This window comes from Ixodes scapularis, unplaced genomic scaffold (genome assembly GCF_016920785.2).
Source record: "Ixodes scapularis isolate PalLabHiFi unplaced genomic scaffold, ASM1692078v2 ptg000460l_1___fragment_1__unscaffolded, whole genome shotgun sequence".
Classification (NCBI taxonomy): domain Eukaryota; kingdom Metazoa; phylum Arthropoda; class Arachnida; order Ixodida; family Ixodidae; genus Ixodes; species Ixodes scapularis.
In genome coordinates, this window is record NW_024609981.1 from 1,546,389 (window position 1) to 1,567,468 (window position 21,080).

A 21,080-nucleotide genomic window follows, 5' to 3' on the forward strand; every position below is an offset into this window, starting at 1 on the left:
TAACACATGTCTGTTAAGGAAACAGAAGAACACCTAAACGCCTAAACGAGCGCCTACAACTCGCAGATGGATATTATGCTGGTACCAGGCGCCGCAGAGTGTAACGTGCCCTAAACACGTAAATAAAAAATAACAGGCATTATTAGGTTATATATGAGCCCGAGCAGCTAAGCCAAGAGTGAAGCCCCGGAGAATTCGATTGAATCAAGGAGATTATATTGGACGGTTCTTCGGAACCGCCAAGGTATGGCAAGCGGCCCCGAGGCTATACACCAATCGGGCGAAGCGGAAAAATGATGCTCCGGTGTGCCTCTCAAATAATCGAACGCTTGCTCGTGTCGACGAAACGATTTGTCGATGAAACGCTGTTTGATGAACTGATTGGCACCGAGCCAATTACTGTTCTCTATATGTCTACAAATACATGCTTTAGGTTCCGGCTTTACAAAAATAAGTAGCTATACGTTTTATGCAGCTGTCTATGATTTCGAAAGTGCTTTCTTGTCAACGTATCAAGGGCATGGTAGCGCTTTTAGACGAGGACAAAGAAGAGACCTAGACACACACGAGCGCTGACTGCAACTGAATGAATAGTTGCAGTCAGCGCTTGTGTGTGTAGTCTCTAGGGGGGATCGGTGGCAGAGTGGGCTAGCGTACACCAGCTCGGAGCACGTGGTGCAAAAGTTCGCGCTACAGAACCCAGGGATCCTGGTTTCAATCCCCACCCCCGCCTGTTTCGATGTGGATGAGCATCGCACCTGCGTGCGGTCGTGTATCACTACTGTGTGGTGCACGTTAAAGACCCCAGGCTAGCGGTTGTACTGCACTGGCGAAATTGCTCATCTATAGCTGGGAGACTCGTCGCCCGTTGAGGCAGACCAAGCTCTAGGCTGTATAAACATACACACAACCCAATTTTCTAGTCCCTTCTTCGTCCTAGTCTTAAAGCGCTACCGTGCCCTTGACATCCCAATACCAATCTAGCCCAGCATTCTGCATTGACAAGATATCAAATGCGGCATGCTCAGCTAGGGTTGTAATATCGGATTGCTCTGGACAAAAACTTTTGTACACATATATCCTATCCTCGGAATTCGGTAGACATCTTCACAAGTCACAGTAATAAGTTCGCGTATCACGCTGTCGGTGTCTTTCCTCTTGGGGGACCGTAGGACCGCTGCGCGAAGATATAAGTACTAGCAAAGCCGCCTGGTACGTATGCCGGAGAGCGCACACGAATCATGGCGCCCGATAAAGTAAACAATACAGGCCATCTACTCAATGCACGCCATACAGTACTACGTTTTCTGTTAATAAGCTCATTTGAATAAGAAATCAGTCGATTGATCATACCTAATTGTGCTGAAGTTTTGATGTAGAGATGGAGGGCGTGAAATGTCCATGACCATTCTCCGGAACCTAGGAGCTGACGCTCATGCAGGAATACTTAAGAAATAATCGTTAGAAATTATTTGAAAGTAAACAGATGAAACCTGAACAGATAGTTTTATTGAATATTTAAGAAACTTGTCGGCGCATTCGATTGTAACATGTGTTGCGTACTATTTCCAACTCTAGCATGCCCTTTTGATCACGTAGCTCGTGCGTACTTAGGTGCATAACATAACTATATGAGCGAATGGCGTTTTAACTAACGACTATTTAGCGAATAGAAATCCTTTGAGCGAATGGACGTTTCCGCGAATGACCGTTTAAGCGAATAGGCTCTTTGTAGGTGGTGGCAAGCTACGCTTCTAGACAGACCACCTCTTGCTATCCGTCGTGGTAAATAAATGTAATATGAAGTTCGAGGGTGCCCCGCCTAGGGTTCACCACCAAGGGTTCGGCAAGCTAGGCTGCTAGTACTAGCCAGTGTTGTACGGAACGGCGTTCCAGGGAACGGCGTTCCTGGAACGCGTTCCTTTTAGGAGGAACGAAGGAACGCCGCCGTTCCATTTTGCATCGCTGGAACTGGAACAGGAACGCGTTTCATTTTAACTGGAACGGAAAGAGTAACGGCGTTCCTTTTTTCGTCTAGTGGGGTGATTCCTATTTTATTTCTAACAGGGAAAGTACGAAAGTACAAAAACAATATCTTTACGAAGTGCAGGATCTCTTTAACGTTTTGGCTACTAATCTTGTGAACTATTTTGTGTGGTCCTCGCTTGCTAACAGTTTCGGGTGCAGGAGAGCTGGCGGGCATTGATGCTTTTTTGAGTGCCCGAAACTGCGGGACAAAAATCAAAACTTTTAGTCGTAGGAAAAGGCAAAGAAAGAGGGTTGTTGCAAACTCAGGTACTTTCTTTGGTTCTACGAATCCTCATACACCCAGAAATCTTTTTCCGATTACATCCATTTTTGAACTTCAATAACGAGACCTCCAATTACAACAAGATCACATATTGTCAGATATCGGACTCACCCTCCTATCCCGACCATTATTCACTTAAAAGAAACACAAAAAATAACCTTTATTCCTTTCCTTGCACCCCACCTTCAAACTGAACAACAAATCTAACCTTCACAACGAAGCATTTGTAGCTTTCAAGACTGACGTTCCAAAAGCCCTAGCCTCTCCTTCACTTGCTCGTCTTACGGACAGCAACATCGAAAAGCAACTGTTGTTAAGTTCTAACACGGGACCCTGTTGAATTGAAACGTGTGAAGTAGTTGTAAAACGCTCGTGCAATCTTGGATAAAAGTACATTTGGCTCGTTCAAATTATCCTCTACAAACATGGACATGGTTATTAGCTGAGATTTTTAACATGAACATGTCAACAAATGAAACCCTGCTTCCGCGTGTTTTCTTTTCCTTGTGCCCTTCCATCACGACATACAAAATCGTATGCTGACTATTCATGGGAGAGATAAAAAATAAAAAAAAAACTGTTTGATTTAACTAAATATGGCAATTAGCAAAAATTACAAATGTAACGTATATGTAACGATACGTTCCATTTTCTAAACTGTAACGGGAACGAGTTCCTTTTTCACATATGGAACTTGTAACGGGAACGCGTTCCAAAAATCAGAAGGAACGAGGAACGAGATTTCGTTCCTTTTTTTGAGGAACGTGTACAACACTGGTACTAGCACAGAGCCATTCGCCAATGCGGAGTGCAAGCTTGTCTTCTACTTGTACAGTGGTTGCGATGATGTCAGAACGCCGAGCTCTTGTTGGCTGATTGAAAAAGAATAGTGGGTAGACCTCGAGGTACCTACAATTGAGGGCTGCCCACTGTCTTTCAATCAAAGCCGATCGGAGCTCAGCGTCGATCTGATGTCCACGCAACTCCTGCGCAAGAAGCAGACGACTTGGTCTGGTTTCGTTTTCGTTCGCTAAAACATCTTACGATCAACTAAGTGCCGTCCTGTGAACTGAATGTTCATTTTCTCGACTAAATGTTTTGTAATACTTAATTTGTTGATTAAATTATCGCTCTACGTTGTTTAAATGATATTTGCTGCTTTTGCTGGCTTGGAATGCCTGCATTTTACCAATTTTACCGCCGAGAAAAATTTGTCACATATGTTATCCAATCCAATCCGACCCGGCAGACGCACATGGTGCCAGTTATTTGTCACCGGGTCTGTGGGTGATTGCTGGTGTCTCTTCGTTTCATTTGAGTAGCTAAAGGCTTTGATCAGGTCAACATGTCTGGCACGAAGCGAAAGCAGTACTTGGAGCCTGGAAATGAATTTGTGCTACCGAAAGCAACTGCCTGGCGCAAGCAAATGAAGAAAAACAACGATGGAACTGCGGAGGAAACCGATGAACCCGTAAGTCAGAATTGTTTGCAGAAGATATGAATAGACGATTTGGTAAATTTCCCAATTACCAAGGACTAGCAGCGAGTATAGTTACACGAGCTGCACGCGCTCGCCTTGCACATTGAACATAATCGAAGTAAATAACAAAAATAAGACGACAAACGCTCGCGAAACGGTGCACTTGTTATAGTAGTAGTAGTAGTAGATTGGGGTTTTGTGGCGTAAAAGCAACTAAGGCTATGATGCGCCAAGAAATGATACTATTGCAGAAAAGGGTTTTGAAGAAGAAAAAGCTTTAGTAGCTGGTAATTTCAAAAATGTATAAAATAGGACTAGGACCTTATATTATATATAATGCTACAATTTGTGCTACAAAACCTGGGTGGGTGGGAGTAGTGGCTCATTTCCAAGCAACACACATAGGTGTAGAGGAATATGCTCTTTGTAGAGCTGGGAGAAGTAACGGCGGCGTTTATCATCATGCGCAGGGCATTCGAGAAGAATATGCAAGACACTCAAATGTTGCTGGTAATGCTCACATTCCGGAGCGTCCTCCCCACGCAAAAGGTGTCCATGCGTCAGCCGCGTGTGCCCAATGTGTAGACGACAGAGGACTACCTCATAAAACCTGTCTCTGTGCCTAGCACTCTCCCATTCACTAAGAAAAGGCTTAATCATGTGCAGTTTGTTGGACACCTGTAGGCTCCATTATGTTTGCCACTGAGCTTTAAGATGCCATTTGACTAGGGCACAGTAATCTCTAAATGGGATACCACTAATGTCCACAGTACGAGTGCCACAAGTGCCCGCAGCATGATCTACCTCTTCATTTCATGGGACTCTGACATGGCTCGGCACCCAGCAGAATAGAACATTACATCCCTTCCTGGTCCCTGCTACTATTTTGCTTTGTAATAAAACAATGAGTGCATTCTTTGGGGTTTCAAGTGAAATCAGAGTACGTAACGCACTCAACGAATCTGTATATACAACTGACCGGGAGTTCCGTGTTTGGATGATGTATCTATTGCAAGCAGAAGGCCGCACAGTTCGGCAGTGAAAACTATCGTGAACGAATTTAGCCTACGAACACTTCTTACTGATGGGCCGATCACGGCACAGCCAACAAATGATTCCGTTTTTGTGCCGTCTGTCTAATAGTGTGAATGAGAATCATGCTGCTTCTCGAGTTCGTAAAATTCTTGTCGCATGACCTCGGATGGGGTATCCTTTTTATTAAACTTTGTTAGTAACAAATCGCAACGTATGCAGCTGAAATCCCATGGGGCCACTGTTTTTGGAACTGCGGCAACTGGAAGCTTACTGTCTATCCCAACTGACTCAGCCACATTCCTATTTCTCATCGTAAATGGAGAGATAATGTTAGGCTTGTTTTCAAATGTCTCTTGATATTTCGTGCCCTCCACTGCCTCCCGGGCTGGATGCTGTGCGACTGATCGTATTCTTCATTTCATTTCATTTCATTTATTATACCTTAAAGGCCCCTGGGGCCATTACATAAGGGGGGTAACATAAAACACAATATAACACTTCAAGGGTTGAAATCAAATGTAGGAACAAATAGGTTGAAAGAACATATGTTATTTTACAGTGCAATATCTTCATTATACAATCATATGCTCAGTAAGTTCCGCTAAAAACAAGGTAAGATCTGTAATTGTTACAATGGACTCAGGTAGCGCATTCCAATCCCGTAGACACAAAAAAAAGGGAGAGTTTTTTAAAATGTTGGTTCCGGCAAAGGGCATTTCTATCTTCTGGCAATAATCACGGCGTAGGGAGACATGACTGGCTGAAGAGAAGAATTCATGATCAGTCCAGGGCTTGTAAAACAGGTTATGAAAAAAGGATAATCTATCTACGGTGCGTCTAATATTAAGGAGAGGTAGTGATAAAGAAGCCTTCAGGGCAGAGATGCTCGTGGGTGAGTAGTCAGCAAGAATGAATCTACTTGCGCGGTTTTGGATTGATTCTAACATGTCGGATAGGTAAGCCTGATGGGGGTTCCAAATGGTAGAAGCGTATTCCATCTTGGATCTAACAAGGGTGCAGTACGACAGCTGTTTGATTTTCGGTGAAGCTTGACTAAGATGGCGTCTTAGAAAACCTAAAGTTTATTAGCACTGGAAGTTATGTGTTCAATATGAGTTCTCCATGAAAGGTCAGAGCTTAAGCGCACGCCAAGGTATTTAAAAGATGAAACCTTTTCAATGGGCTGGGATGCAAGTTGATAGGTGTAATCTACTGGATTACGGGATTTAGAAAAAAATGCACATTTACATTTATTATGATTAATGGACATAAGCCACTCGGCACACCAGGTTTCAATTAGGGATAGGTCTTCTTGTAATGTTAGGCAATCATCTTCACTGGAAATAGCGTGATAAACAACAAGATCGTCAGCAAACAGACGAACACAGCTTCTCAGGCGATAACCGATATCATTTATATAAATAAGGAAGAACACTGGGCCCAGTACAGCACCCTGTGGTACGCCTGAAATAACTGGTAAGGATTGTGAAGATGTTTCACCTAGATGTACGGATTGGGTTCTAGTCGTGAGAAAATTTTTTATCCAATTAGCTACAGTTGCATTAATTTGTAAGTTTTGTAATTTTACTATAAGTCTGTAGTGTGGCACACGGTCGAAAGCTTTCGAAAAGTCTATAAAGAGAGCGTCTGTTTGTTTTCGTAAGTTAAGATTACTGTGAATATCGGTTACTAACTCGAAAAGCTGTGTTGTGCATGATCGATTCCTACGAAATCCATCCTGGTTAGAAAATAATACATTATTGATATCAAGAAACTGCATTATGGCTGTAAAAATAATATGTTCAAAGAGCTTACTACATACACTTGTTAAAGAAATAGGCCTGTAATTGCTCAGATCGTCAGATGACCCAGACTTAAAAATTGGAATGACGTCTGCATGTCTCCAGTCATTGGGAATCATACCTGTAATAAGTGATTGTTTGAAAATTTTACCCAGGTACAGGGACGGGGTGTGCTTAGTAATGAATACATAAATCCCAAGGAGAATCGCCGTCTGTCGAGGGACATCTCATTTCCCTCAGCGTAGAGACTGAGCACAGGTGACGTTCTGAAGGCCCCTATTGCCAAGCGAAGTCCCTGATGATGGATGGGACCAAGTGCCTTAAGAGCTGATGGCCTAGCAGATCCGTACACAAAGCTGCCATAGTCCAGGCGTGAGCGGATTACCGAGCGATAGATTCGCAAAAGACATAGACGGTCAGAGCCCCATGTTTTGTGGGACAAGACTTTAAGGAGGTTCAGTGATTTCCGGCATTTTAACTTCAGACTTTTTATATGAGGCACAAACGAAAGCTTACGGTCGAAGGTGGGGCCCAGAAACTTGTGACCTACTTTCACCGGGATAGGGGTCTGTCGCATATATAGAGAAGGAACCGCAGGGACTCCCCGTATACGGGAGTAACAGACAGTAACCGTCTTTTCCGGAGAGAAACTAAAGCCGTTTTCATCCGCCCACTTTAGGAGATTGTTGATGGCAACTTGAAGCCTCCGTACACAAATAGAAAGATTGCACGATGAAAAAGAGATTTGAAGGTCATCAACATAAAGTGAGTATAGGCCCCTTTCGAAATTTCGGCAACCCTGAAAATCTTTAAGCGGCAAAGCAGAAACATCTAGCAACACTGGGCGACCGCCGCCATTGTGAAGTGTTCGGCCAGTTCGGCAAGTTCGGCCACTTCGCTTCGGCGGTGCGGAGCGCGTCTGCCGATCTCTGTTCCTTCGAACAATGGCTTGTGCGGGCGTCTTCCCCATCACCGGCTGGGTGAACGACCTTTCGAAACTGCCACCGATCAGCGACAGCGAAGTGGAGAAGTTCTACAGAAGCCGTTCAGCCACGGACCGCTCCATGGAGAGAAGTTACAACTTCGTCGTCGAGGCGTATGTGGTGCCCGCTTCAATAAGGGCGAACTACTCGCGAAAAAGGCAAGTGATTTATTTTTTTACGGTTTGAATCGCATATCGTGTGCCAAGTCGTTCACACCGGCGATAGATCGCATCGCAAAAATATTAGATGTAACGGCGTGCGCGATGAGAGAGTCCAACGCCTTCGTTGGCGAGTCCTTCGGGAAAAAAACTCGCTCCGAACGTCGCTGGTTTGCTCAGCCGCTCCGCGACTAGATCGCATCGCAGAAAGTCGGGTCAGGTAGCGACTGCTCAAATTGCGTCGTTTTTTTTTTTGTTTTTTTTTTTTTTTTCCCCGCGATGGTCGCTGTAGCGATGAAAGTTATCGCGCGACTACATCGCATCGCCGGTGTGAAGGCGCCTGAAGCTTCCAGTCGAGAAGTTAGCCGCGGAGGCACAAATGATCTTTTACCCGTAGTTCTGAACGGTGCCTCGCCCGTTTGAATTTTCGGAATATATCGTAAAGCGCGAACACACCAAAATAGAAGCCGTCTGAACTGCTATGACTGCACAACTGAAGAAGTTTTTGCTGTATCGCAAATATAATGTCCTAAATTCCAACCGTGGTAGCTTCGGTGTTTTCCTAAAAAATAAACAATAGGCTACTTGGATCAGTAATGTTATTGTAAATGTATGAAATATATGTTTGCATGTTGAAACTATTTCCTTAGGCTGTTTGCATGGCAAGGGGAATTCGCAGCTGGTTGTGTATGGTAACTGATCCTTATTTTGTCTGGAAATGTGTATGTCCAATTCACAACTGCAGCTGCTTTCAAGTCTCTGGAATGTGTAAACACACTGTACGATTTTTTTATTCCAATCAGCGGAGGACGCTTCTACCTGAAGGGCTCCTGTTTCCGCAGCAAAAAAAAAAGACTCAGCCTCCTTACACGGTGATGGCAACAACAGACGTGCAAGGCCAACTGTTGGATGAAAACTGTGACTGCCCTGCTGGAGGTGTGGCGTGCAACCACCTGATGGCGCTGCTTCGGACCGTAGCACTTTTGCAGGCCAAAGGCTTCAGCGAGGCACCTGCATAGCTGTCCTGCACGGACCTGTCGCAACAGTGGAGAGTATTTCGAGGGCCTCACATCCACGGTACTTCAATCCAGTTAGTAGACTGGAGATGTGTGAGGGAGGGCGGCCAGGACACCCCACTTATGTCCCGCCTCTATGAGAGCAGGGTGGCTCCCCGAAGCCAGGAGCAGCAAGAAGCTTCTACGAGGAAGTTTGCGGAAACACTCCTCAGCCTTGGCAGCTGTACTGACTTTGCAGCAGCTTTGCTTCAAGTGCAAGACAAGACCTCGAAGGACACGAAGTTCGGCCCTGCACTGGCTGTTGCACCGCTGGCGTACCAGCAGCCTGTCTTCCCCCATGGACTCAAGGTCATCACCAATATCCCCCAGTGCGCAAGCCACCCCTACCAAGCCCCACGAGAATGCCAGTTCTTCCGCGGAAGGGAACTATGGGAGATTCCCCTTCCGTTCCTGGGAAACGAGATTTTGGAGGTAATGATACAGATCGTTATTGTAAATGCCACTATACAGCGAACAATTCTATGACATCACATTGAAGTGCGGTTGTAAGGTCTGCCACTGCTGTGTGCACGGAAAACTATGGAGACGCATTTCTGCTTGCCGCATCATATTCTCACTGATAATATTGTTCTCATGTTACAGGAAGGGGGGGAGGGGGGGGGAGGGCAGCTGGGGTCTATGTGTTTGTTTTAATGTTGTTGCACTTAAGTATGCGCAGGAATAGTTCTTGAAATTGCGTTATTGAGAGCACCCTATGTTCGTAATGGGTGGGATATGCTCGCACACAATGCCAACAAACTGATCTTGAAGCTCGGTGGCATGCCAGAGCTGAGGTGAATTAAAATAAAGAATGCAGCTTTACTCACGTTGACTATATAGTTGTCGGTAAGTCCACAATTGAGCAGACCAAGACCAAAAAGCACCTTTATGGAATGAATAACGTTGGTCCCTCATGCAAAGGTGCATGTAAATTGTTGCAAAAGGTGCAGTGCCCTCCACCGGCACCGAGGGGTATTCTGGGAGTCACTTTCACGAACCGTTTAAAGCAGCCGACAGTGGTTGACGTGAGGCAACGTAACCAAGCGAGCGGCCTTTTGGGATTTTTGCATCTATTTAGGACCAGCCATAAATTTATCTGGTTCTAAACAGTTTGCACTACAAAATGCTCTGGTTCATTATTTCAGCATTGTTTTTTATTTGTATATTCTAGAGCCTGCAGCTAACAGCACAGCAGGCGAGAGACCTCGAGAGGAATACGAGGCAGCAGTCAAGGAGTCCCACGTGGTGTAAAAAGCGCAAGCTGCGGTTGACAGCATCCCACTTCGGCACAGGCAGCAGTCACGGAGTCCCACGTGGTGTAAAGAGCGCAAGCTGCGGTTGACAGCATTCCACTTCGGCACAGCCTTCCGAAGGACAGTGTGGACTGACAAGGGTCTGGATGCCCTCGTCACCCCAAAAGACATATCAAAAGTTCCTGCTGTCAGGTGAGGTGTTAACAAAAACCACAAATGTTAAAGAGATGGGGAACCACAATTTTGATTTCAGAAAACAATGCAGGAGCTGTAGGCGGGACGCTACAATCCCTACAACACTGCTCGTAAGGCGATATCTCGAATCGACGGCCGTATTTTTGGGGAAAAAAGGTCGAGATTGAACGAGGCCGTAGACGCGCGTGACGTCAAAATATCTCGTTTCCTCCTCTCTTGGTTCCGCCCCCTCAAGGCGGCGAGGCGGAGAAGACACGATATCATTCCCCCCTCCTCGAAGAAACAAGACGTAAACATAACTGTTAAATGCGCCTCCTTTTTTTTTTTTTTTTTTTTTTAGAAAAATATGGTCATTTGTTTGATATATCGTTGTATGAGTGATGTTTTGATGTTTGTAGCATCCCGTTGTACGCTTTTGCTGCCGTGCCTTGTGGAATCCAGATTTCGGTTCAGCATCCTTTTAAGGTGTTTCTATGTTTGCTAAGGCACATCTGTCTCATTCCGTCATCAATTTGTGTTCAGGCAGACTACACTCATGTATATACGTCTGGTTGCTTTCCAGTGTTTTAGAGCACTCTGAAAAGCCGCTGTGCATTTAGCTGGTCGATGCTGGGCGCTCCAAGTATGTTCGGTGGGTTCTTTTAGAGCGCTATCGAAGCTCCGACTCTCGTATTCCTCCAACTTGTAGCGATTTGAGGCGTTCTGACTTTGAAGTGGGAGCGTGCAGAATGCAGACCTGCTGCCAACCGGTCACGTCACTCCAGCCATTCCGCCAGTCCATTGTTCGGTTGAAAGAGAACGGCTGACAGACTTTTCGCGCCTAAATGCCGCACCGATCCCAGCGTTGTGTTGTGCTCCCCATATGGCGTTTAATGCTGATGGGGCATTGCGTCATTGCTGCTGTCGACCTAGCAGACAGCAGTGATAGCAGCAGCTCGGACGACAACGACGATGGTTGTGTTTACGAAGCCAACGGGGAAACTGTTTGCACAATTGTTCAAAGTGCCATGCACAGTTCCCAAAATGAAGCCTCATGTTTTCACAGTAATGAGGATCTACTCTGACAAAGAGGTACGAACCAGAGTACGAGGAAGTTTTGAAGCTGTAACGTTGCTTTGTTTGATAGTTTCGCAGAAACTTCCATTCGGCACTGCTTGCTTTTCGCCACTCGGAAAACTTCACGAGTGTTCGACTGGCGCACTGTTTGTCTCGATCGGATTCAGGTGCGCTCCGGTGTCTTATAGATCAGATTTAGATGACGGGAGCGCTGGAAAGCGACCAGCGAGTATACCATTGAGACACAGGGCTTGTACATGAGAGTGAAGCCCCTTCTGAAGCTAATTGCGAAGAAAGATATGTGCTACAGTAAAGCTTGAAAGGTTTTAGTGCAGAGCCGAGGTTCAATGAGCCACAGGAATCACACTATAGGGCGATTTCATGAAACACAGTTTTACTTCCGGTTTGTAATGCTTGAACATGTTGGTGTTGCACTCTGCTGCCGTGTTGCTTTCCCCGGCGTAGGCACCACTGTATGCCTTCTGACATCTGATCGCTTATTGGCATCGTTTGTGGTTATGGTGAGTCTCAAAAGCACAGCGAGTGGTTCCGTCGACGACGAATCTTGGTGTAAGTTTTGTCCCTACGCATTCTTATGAACGGATGCTGTGAAGTTGATTTTCCTTTCTCGTTTAAGTTCTTTGGTGTTTTGATTCACCCGCACTCAACAGCAGTCGGCAACAATAAAAAATATCAGCTGGCACCCGATTTTCAAACGTACAAGTCTTTATTCAAAGCTATACTCTGCTTCATGCTTAGCGTGCAACGCTGTCAAAACTACTGGCATGAGCGTGGGGCTTGATCTTGTTGTTCATTTGCACTCGTTCTCGCGCAAACAAAACCATAAATGAAGCCACGCGCTCGCGCCAGTAGCTTTGACAGCGTTGCACGCTAAATATGAAACAGAGTATAGGACATGCCGACGTGTTAGCAGACGGATGTCATTGACCGAAACGGCCTTAGGAGACACGTCGAGGGTCACTTCAAAAGGAACGAAAACAGAGTAAGCGATGTGTTACGGAAAGGAAATACGTCCCCGATTGTGCGCCTTTCCGGCAAGATTTTGAACCAGAAGTATGTCGCACGAAACCACCCTATTGGCGGACAGCATTTGCTTTTAAATACGTACCAAACTGAATATTAGGTCAAGGTCCAAAGCAGAAAGCATAGTGTATAGATATGCAATACATCATTCTATATCAAGAGGAAATATCTTGCGAACTGCCTTAAACCTATAAATGTTATGGGCCAGACTTGGCGAGAATAGTTTCACCGTAGCGATTTTACTCGGCGAGAAAGGAAGACTATTTCCTCAGGTGTACAATATAGGAGAGGTAAAAAGGGGGTTGGTGAACAAGAGGCGGAGGACTGTGCGTGGGAACAACTTGAAGGCAAATAGGGCAGTGACATTTGAAAATAAATATACTTGTACTCCATTCACACCTAAGCTGACAGGGCGGCGGGGGCTACATACTCGGGGGATAAATTTCTTCCCGTCTTTTATTGCTTGACTCTGTGCGCTCGTATAGGCAGGGACCCTGATTGTGTGGCGCAAAGCCGACACTTACTGGTCTGCCATACACATAGCTTCTATCGTTCTGTCAACTTAGCAGTGAACGGAGTATGGCTGCTGTTTACAGATCTTGTGCATCCATATAAGCACACTTAGAGCTGTTTTCATCATACCCTAAATTTCTACTGTCAATGCCTCTGAAAGTGCACATAATTGTTTTTGATAATAAAAAAATTGTGCACCTCAATGCAGAATCTGCTGTGGGTACCAGTCAGGTGGCACTAAACATACTTTTATATACAATATTTACAAGAAAACCGAAACAGTAGAAAACATCGTCCGATCTAGCCGCCGGTCCGCTCGGTCGCCGAATCGCAAAGCTAGTGTCTCGTGGTCTCTTCCCGTGCGCCTCGGCTTCTTTTTCTTTCGCTCTAGTGGTACAGCTGGCACGGCTGCTACACTCCTATGACTTGAAAAACGTGTTTGAACTATTTTGGCCTTTGAGCTTTCTCCCCAAAGTGCATTGTCAAATCTCCTCAGTGTGAGGCGACACTAGTGGTGCCTTTGGGTTGTTGCAAGCCTGCTTCGGGCTGCATTGTTTGTGGTGCGATTCATGGTGTTCCCTGTTTCGGAGGCCTCTTGATACCTCGCACCTTGTTCAAGCTGAACACTGATGGCAAAGCAGGCTTGTGAAGCAGCCTGTGCCCGCTAGTGTGCACTGGGCTGAAAAAATGGGAACATGGCATGCAGACACAGCATCGTCATTTATATCTGGGTGGTAATATAACCCATATCTAATTTTTCAGGCACGGCATCATCAACGAGCCGGTCGCTGCAAGGTTTTACGAAGATGTCCTAAAAGGATTGGGGCACCAAGTTACAGTCAGCGGCTGTGGACTTTTTGTTGACCCGGAAGCTCCATGGCTTGGAGCATCACCGGACAGGATTGTGTATGATCCCGCCGAAGACCCTCCTCATGGCATCATGGAGATAAAGTGCCCTTCGTCTCTCTGGCTGAAGACTACGGACGAGCTCGAGCACTTGGAATTCTGCTCTAAAGTGGACCAGGACCAGTCAAAGCTGAAGGACAACCACCCCCATCACTTCCAAGTTCTTGGACAAATGGCTGTTTCCGGGCTACAGTGGGGGGACTTCATTGTCTACGCAAAGCACTTCATACTCATCGAGAGAATAAGGTTCAATGCGGGCGAATGGGCGAGCGTGAGTGCAAAGCTCGAAGACTTTTACTTCAACGTGCTGCTGCCTCACCTGGAGTGCAGCAGGTAGTTGTCCAACATCGAGATGGAGCCTTCCGTGTTCCGAATAAAGGATTGATTAAACAAATAACACCAACTTGACAAAACAATACTAACAATTTAATCAGCTGTTTCGTCCCAATTCAGGACATCGTCAGTGTGTGCCAGGGAACACAAATAAAAAGTACAGCAACTAGTGCGCTATTTAAGAACGTCCACATACAGTTCGTAGAGGGAACCGTGCTTAGCATTGCACCGCGGTCCCCCCCTCTCCCCCCCTTCCCCCACACTTCAAAAGCGTACCCGGTGCTGCACCTCCATGATCACCCTCCCCGAAGTGTATGCAGGCATCCTTAAATAGCGAACTGGTTGCTGTACTTTTTGTTTGAGTTTGCTGGCGCACACTGGCGATGTCTTCCAAATTGGGACGAAACAGCCAATTAAATTGTTAGTATTGTTTTCTCAAGTCGGTGTTACGCGTTGAATCATCACGAGTCTTGGCTTTTGGAACATTTTTGCATAAACGAGTTTGACCCATTGCATGTGCCATTTTAGCTGCCTCAGTAAACACACTAGGCGAGGGTACTATTCTCTTTTCACAATAGCTTTGCAAACTGTAAAAGTTACCGCCCCCTTACTAATTAAGTATTCTGAACAAATAGATGGTAAGTGTTTAGAAGTCTTTTATTCACAAGGTGGAAGTGCACTGACAAGCAATATTAGCAGGGCTTGGCAAACATGCAGACACGGTGCACTCGATTCGTTAAGTGTGACAATCGCCGACATTTCAGTCTACTCAAATCTTTACTTCGCCCTCTCTCCTAACTGGAACCGTACACAAATCTGCAGTGAGGCACACGGATCCTTTCAGTGTGAATTCACATCAGTTAAAGGGATGCTTCAACATATTTTGAAATATTCCCGTTGTGTTCAAAGATAGGTTGAATATGATCCACAATATCCGTAAAAGAAAATCGCACGTTTGTATTTTGAGCTTTCGGAGAAGGCCCAGCGGAGACCACGTGACATCCAACGCAATCGTGACGTAGGTCGTCTTGGGACGAGCAAAGCTATGGCGAGGCTGACGTTGAGAGAATGGCCTAGTCTTTCCAGCCACCGAAGCGGCTGCTTTATACGAATTTTGAGTGACGGGTTAATCTTAAATAATATTGTAGAGGGACAATAGCGAAAAAACGGTTAATGAAAAAACGGTTAAAGCGACTTCTGCAACACACAAAAGCGATAGCGACTTCTGCAACACACAAAAGGCATTCTCGGGAAAAGGGGAGTACCTCCTTCCCCTCTTTTCTCGTCGTGGCCGGAGGCGAGACAACCTCCGTCACTAGCTGTCAAGGTTCCTAGGCGAGCATTACAAACGAGGCGTCAGCGAAATCCACCAGGTGCTCTTTGCTAATCGTTTAATTCGTTTTAAAATTCCTTTTTGAGACTTTTCTAGCAAGGCATTGGTATGTTCGATGTGATACTGCTCCTTTGAACACATATATAGATAAAAAAATGAGCGCCGAATTTTTGTTGTAGTATCTTTTTAAACAATAAATTACCTTTGAACAATCGAAGCTATCAGCTTTGCAATGAGCATTACAAGTTACCTTGCAGTTTACTCACTGTCCCTGATGAGTGGGGACTGCATGTTAGTGAGGACTGTGCATACAGTCCATATTTGGTTGGCAAGGGGTGCCAACGAGATGGGAATGGGGCGGTCGAAAATGTGGAAGGACTTGATTCTCTGGATTCGGCGTTCAACGTGAATCCGGAGGGCAGCGATGTCCTGTGTTTCTACGACTTCCTCGGTGGAGAAGTTGCCTCGATTCAAAAATGGAGGAATGTTGAGTGCTACGCCAAGCTTTTGGAGGAGGTCGACAATCTTAAAGCCCTTGTCGGCCATGACAGAATCGCCCCTATCAAAGGGCATCTCAAGAAGGACACTCTGGATGACAGTCTCTTTGTCAGAAACGGAACCTATAAAAAGCTCAGACACAAATGTTACCAGGCCGTTGGGTGAAATGCCCACCAGGTCCTTAAACGTGTTCGTAGATTTGTAGTACGAGTACGTCCCCGACTGAGTCACAAACGAGCTTGTCACCTCACACCTAATCTCTGTGGCATCTAAGATGACCCGAGTTGTCGGAAACTTTTCCCTGAAAGCTGGTGGCATGGTGCTGTCGATGGTCTCTCGTGGTAGCCAGAGAGCCAGGTTCGTGAGATGGAGATACAAAAAGCTCATCCACGCGCTGAACAGTTTCGACACTGTACTTACTGAAATGTCGAACACATGTCCCAGGTGTTTATGGAACATGCCACCTTTCAACTTAACGAGAACAAGAAACAGCTGATTCTTTGCCGATAGCTTACGTGGCCGTCCAGCCTTTTCTGACGCATGCAAGCTAACTCCGGATCGCATAACAAAACTTTTACCATTCTCTCCAGCGTCAATGAGCTCGAGGAAAGCAATAAAAGTACCATAATTGGGCAGTCCGGTGTAAAACTGAATGTCCTTGTCGCTCTCCTTGAATCTTTCAACGCTGAAAGGAACATTTTTCTCTTCTAACACCTTGCAGTTTGCTAGAGCTCTTTGGAGCTCGGCTTTCAGTCGGTACACTTCGGCCTTGGTTTCTTTCAGTTCATTTCGCAGCAATTCCATTTCACTGTGCAGCTTCCTCTCTGCTACCTTCCTTAATTCGAGCTCGGGCTCCAAGCTGCACATGCAGACTGGCGGTTCCATGGGCACTGGGCTCGCTCCAGGATCTTTATCCGGCAGCTCGGGGGCAGTGGTGGTGTCTTCTGATTGTTGCTGGTCTGCTTCGGGTTGTAGCAAGTCTGCTTCGGGATGCGTTGCTCTTGGACGCTTCCTAAGAACTTTCGGCTTCTTAAAGCTGAACACTGATGGCACAGCATGCCCATAAAGCAGCCTGTGCCCGTTAGTCACATTCCGCACAAAGTCACTTTCTACGAAGTGCCTCGAGCAGACTTTAGTTGCCTTCGACACCTTGAATGATGTGCCTTCGTCACGCTTGATAGCAATTATCCACTTCCGGTAGACTTCCTCCAATTTGGGGAATCTATGGAAGGACACCTGCAAATTAAAAAGGTAGTGTATCAAAAATACCATTCTCAGAAATTACAAATTAACAACCCAATTTGTTATAGATTAATAAATGTGGGTTATGTATTATGATTACAAATTATAACGAGCATTTGTTATATTTTATGCCTGCTGGTATAAATTCTAACAAAAGCTCGACATCTCCAAATGTTAAGCGGTAATGCCCTGCCGCCTTGCTGAGGCGAGCTAAACGTTTAAAACGGAATGCTCCGGCGATCCCTCGGGGGCCTTTGGTTTTACTACGCCTTCTGCTGCGGTGTACACATGATCTAGCTCTACGCTCCTATCCCGGGTGTCAACTTTCGAGTTGCAAGTAAACGGAAGGAGCCTACCGACAAGGGGCCCACCTCGCCGTACGATTTCAAGCGATGGTTGCCACGGAGGGTGCCGTGGGCCCATTTACAACTTTTAAGCCCGGATTATCGTGTGCGACATTCATGCCCACGGGTGATAAGATCGTTTTCTATCAGGCCTGCAAAAGCTGAGGAGAAAGTAGCTGAACTGACGCTTGTCAAAGTCAGGCTCAGCAGCGCGAACACAAACCGCATCAAGGATATCGCGCGCGGGCTTCTTTTTTCAGAACACTTTTTAGAACTCTTCTGATACGCACCTTCTTTGCGCTTTCATCGACGTACCCATTCTGCGTACAGAGAGGCACGCAGCAGTGCGTAGGCATCTTGACGCAGCACGCGTCTCAGACCGGGAATCGTCGTCCACAAAGCACCGATCAGACTACGCCAGCGGGACCACTTCACAATGGCGCCGGACCTGGTTGCATTTGCATGCGATAGAGGGCGCTTTGCTTCGAAAGGGGTCTATTGCACAGAGGAAGGTAGGGAACGGGCTATTGAGTTCATTTTTACCAAAAAGAGAGCAACGCTGAGGACTCCCCCTTGAGGGACCCCAATCTCCTGGACGAATTCTTTAGAGAAAGATGCTCCTAGCTTCACCAAAAAGGATCGGTTAGAAAGGTAGCTATTGATGGTAGCAAGCATCCTACCTTGTATCCCAACTTCATGCAAATCACGGAGGATTCCATGGCGCATGCTGTGCCATATGCCTTCTCCATATAAAAAGCACTGACACGCACAACTGTCAGTTTACGAAAACTGCACGAATTACAGTCTCACGACGAAACAAATGATAGGAACGAAACCCACGTTGATTCCTATCCAAGATGTTCTCTTTTTCTAAATAGCACATAAGTCTTTTGTTCACAATAGAACGACAGGAACGAAACCCACGTTGATTCCTATCCAAGATGTTCTCTTTTTCTAAATAGCACATAAGTCTTTTGTTCCCAATACGCTCAAAAGTCTTGCTCAAACAGCTAGTAAGGGCGATAGGGCGATAGCTTGACGCAGAAGGATCCTTACGAGGTTTTAAAAGAGGAACAACCGTGGCCACCTTCCATGCCCAAGGAAATTTGCCCTCGTGGCCTATGCGATTGAAAAGGTACAGAATAAGAAATAATTTAGAAGGATGAAGATGTGTTAACATCTGGTAGCCTATGCCATCAGGTCCTGCAGCTGAAGGCTTAGTTAAGTGAAGGACCATTTCGAGTTCACGCATTGTAAGAGGTAGATTGTAGTCTTCATGGGCGGCACCAGCAGTCTTCACAGCATGTGATTCTGCACGTGCTTTGTATGCGAGAAATGCAGATGAATAATGTTCGGAGCTCGATACAAGAGCAAAATGCTCACCGAGATGATCCGCTTGCTCCTTTAGACTTTCCGGATAAATGCCATTGTAGGAGAGGAGTGGGAGTGAAAAGGCATCATATCTCCCTTCAATGCGATGAACTTTGGCCCAGACCTCTTTGACTGTTGCACCACTATTAATGGAAGAGGCATACCCCTGGAAGTTTTTACGCTTTGACTGTTGTCGGATGTACCTTGCCTGAGCTTTAATTTGCTTAAAGCAGCCGAGGTTGCTTTGCGTGGGGTAACGTCGAAAGATACCCCAGGCTCTGTCTTGTTTTTTCCGTGACTCAGTACACTCTTCATTCCACCACGGCTTGGGTCGCTGCGGGAGATGCGTAGAAGTCCTAGGAATAGCAAGCTCTGCAGCTTGAAGAATAAAATTACTTAGCAACTCTGTAACTTGGTCGACAGAAAGTTCATCAAGTGACGTGCATGCAAGTTGTGTCGCTTCATTGAAAAGAGACCAATTCGCTTTCTCAAACTTCCCACGGACAGTTCGCGTTGGCATGCACTTTGGAGGTATGGTGTTCTTTAAGAAAATATAAAAGTGATTGCTTCCATATGAGTTAGTGCCTGCTGCCCACGTAAAAGAAGTAAAAATGGATGCACCACTGATAGAAAGATCAATACCAAAAAGGACGATAATGATGATGGGCTAAAATAGGTCGGTTCTCCAGTGTTAAAAAGGCAACGTGCATGCGACATTAAAATTGACTCAATCATTCGACCACGGGCGTCAACGTGGTCGCTACCCCATAGACAGTTGTGAGGATTAAAATCTCCAAGTAAAAGAAAGGGCTCCGGGAGCTGGAGTAAAAGATCATTAAAATCATTTGTCGAAAAAGTAAAAGAAGGAGGAATGTACAAGGAACAAACAGTCACTACTTTGTGAAGCAGGAGACGCACCGATACTGCCTCTAGCGCAGTATTAAGAGCGATTTCGGAACAGGGAAGGTGCTTTGGGACAACCACTGCAACTCCTCCTGCAGAAATACACGCATCCTCTCGGTCTTTTCTAAAAATATGGTAGCGTCTAAGAAAGTTAGTATGCTTTGAACTGAGATGCGTTTCTTGTAAGCATAAAGCTTGTGGGCGGTGTTGCTCCAGGAAGAACTCGATATCATCGAAGTTCCTCAGTAGACCTCGGCAACTCCACTGGATGATCGCCGTCATTCTTTATAGAAATTTAACTATCAGAGGAGTGATAGAAAAAAAGGGGTGATGTATGTGATGCTTCATTTAGGAGGGAAAACTGGTGTTTTCCCTTTGTGGGAAAACACCAGTTTCTGCGAGATGCTGGAGTCGTAAAAAATCTGCCTGGCAGCCATGTTGAAAATATTTGTTTGCAAGCACAAGATTGGTTCGCGCAGGTCGTGATGTCATGGTAACAACGGGACAAGATTGGTGGCGAAGTAATACTAGATTCTCTTTGAGGGGCATTTGCCGCTACCTCCTTGACTTGTAACCAACTATTGTGTTTTGGTCATGGTTACCGTTCCGTATGAAAAAACAAGTTAATAGACAACAGGAGTCAGTTATGTTTTAAAACTATTCATTTTGTTAGTAACACTGCTTATTGGACAACATTTAGGCATGGTTTGTGGCACATAAACAAGATACATATTGAGTGCAGCTGTAATTGCCATCACACTTGGCACGTTTCTTCGTAGTCTGCAAAACGTTTTAGAGTCAGTAAGATAGGTTTGTGTGAAGTCGAACAAGTTCTTTTGCGGGTTCACTGGTCTTCCTGGAAGTACTTAAGGATAAAAGAAGCTGTCCCACTTTGGCACAAGCTCTCCCTCGTTGTAGAGGTCTAAGCGTTGGAAGCAGGCCTCTTCACCAGGCTGCTTGAGGTAGACGTTGTCGGTGTTCTGCACTCTATAGCTCCACCTGTGTCCGCGGAATCTCTCCACTTGTAGCTCATTGAGCAGAAGGAACACTTCACGATTCACCATGTACACTGTGCTAACTTTCGCAAAGCTCAGTGACGTTGTCTTGTTCATGAGAAGGACATCGTTAGTTCTGTACTCCCGTGCTTGTCTCGATGCATTTGGCTTCCCAGACCTGCAGGCCATCAGATGCCAGGCTCTCTGCGCACTAATGGAGTTCTGCGGGGGCTGCCACTTTGAGACCTGTGGCATAAACAGGTTTGTAAA

At 45.8% G+C, this 21,080-nt stretch overlaps 2 protein-coding genes across 2 annotated transcripts; one reads left to right on the plus strand and one right to left on the minus strand.

The window, feature by feature from the left end:
• The first annotated feature begins 3,656 nt into the window (after nt 1-3,656).
• LOC115313766 lies at nt 3,657-14,128 on the plus strand. The gene is made up of 6 exons (XM_040213690.1): nt 3,657-3,782; nt 8,612-8,776; nt 8,861-9,256; nt 9,996-10,116; nt 10,188-10,269; nt 13,648-14,128. Exons 1-6 carry the CDS (start codon nt 3,657-3,659, stop codon nt 14,126-14,128), a joined length of 1,371 nt encoding a protein of 456 aa, XP_040069624.1.
• A 1,587-nt stretch (nt 14,129-15,715) lies between these two features.
• On the minus strand, nt 15,716-17,227 carry LOC120842553. Its single transcript, XM_040213689.1, has one exon. The coding sequence runs from the start codon at nt 17,225-17,227 to the stop codon at nt 15,716-15,718; it is 1,512 nt and encodes a 503-aa protein (XP_040069623.1).
• Nucleotides 17,228-21,080: the final 3,853 nt, after the last annotated feature.

Bases quoted from the DNA above. Each gene is read 5' to 3' on its own strand.
- LOC115313766 (XM_040213690.1), top strand. From the start codon at position 3,657: ATGTCTGGCACGAAGCGAAAGCAGTACTTGGAGCCTGGAAATGAATTT. The intron at 3,783-8,611 runs GTAAGTCAGAAT...CTGTTTCCGCAG, and splicing joins CGGAGGAAACCGATGAACCC to CAAAAAAAAAAGACTCAGCC. The intron at 10,270-13,647 runs GTGAGGTGTTAA...CTAATTTTTCAG, and splicing joins TCAAAAGTTCCTGCTGTCAG to GCACGGCATCATCAACGAGC.
- LOC120842553 (XM_040213689.1), bottom strand. From the start codon at position 17,227: ATGGTATTTTTGATACACTACCTTTTTAATTTGCAGGTGTCCTTCCAT.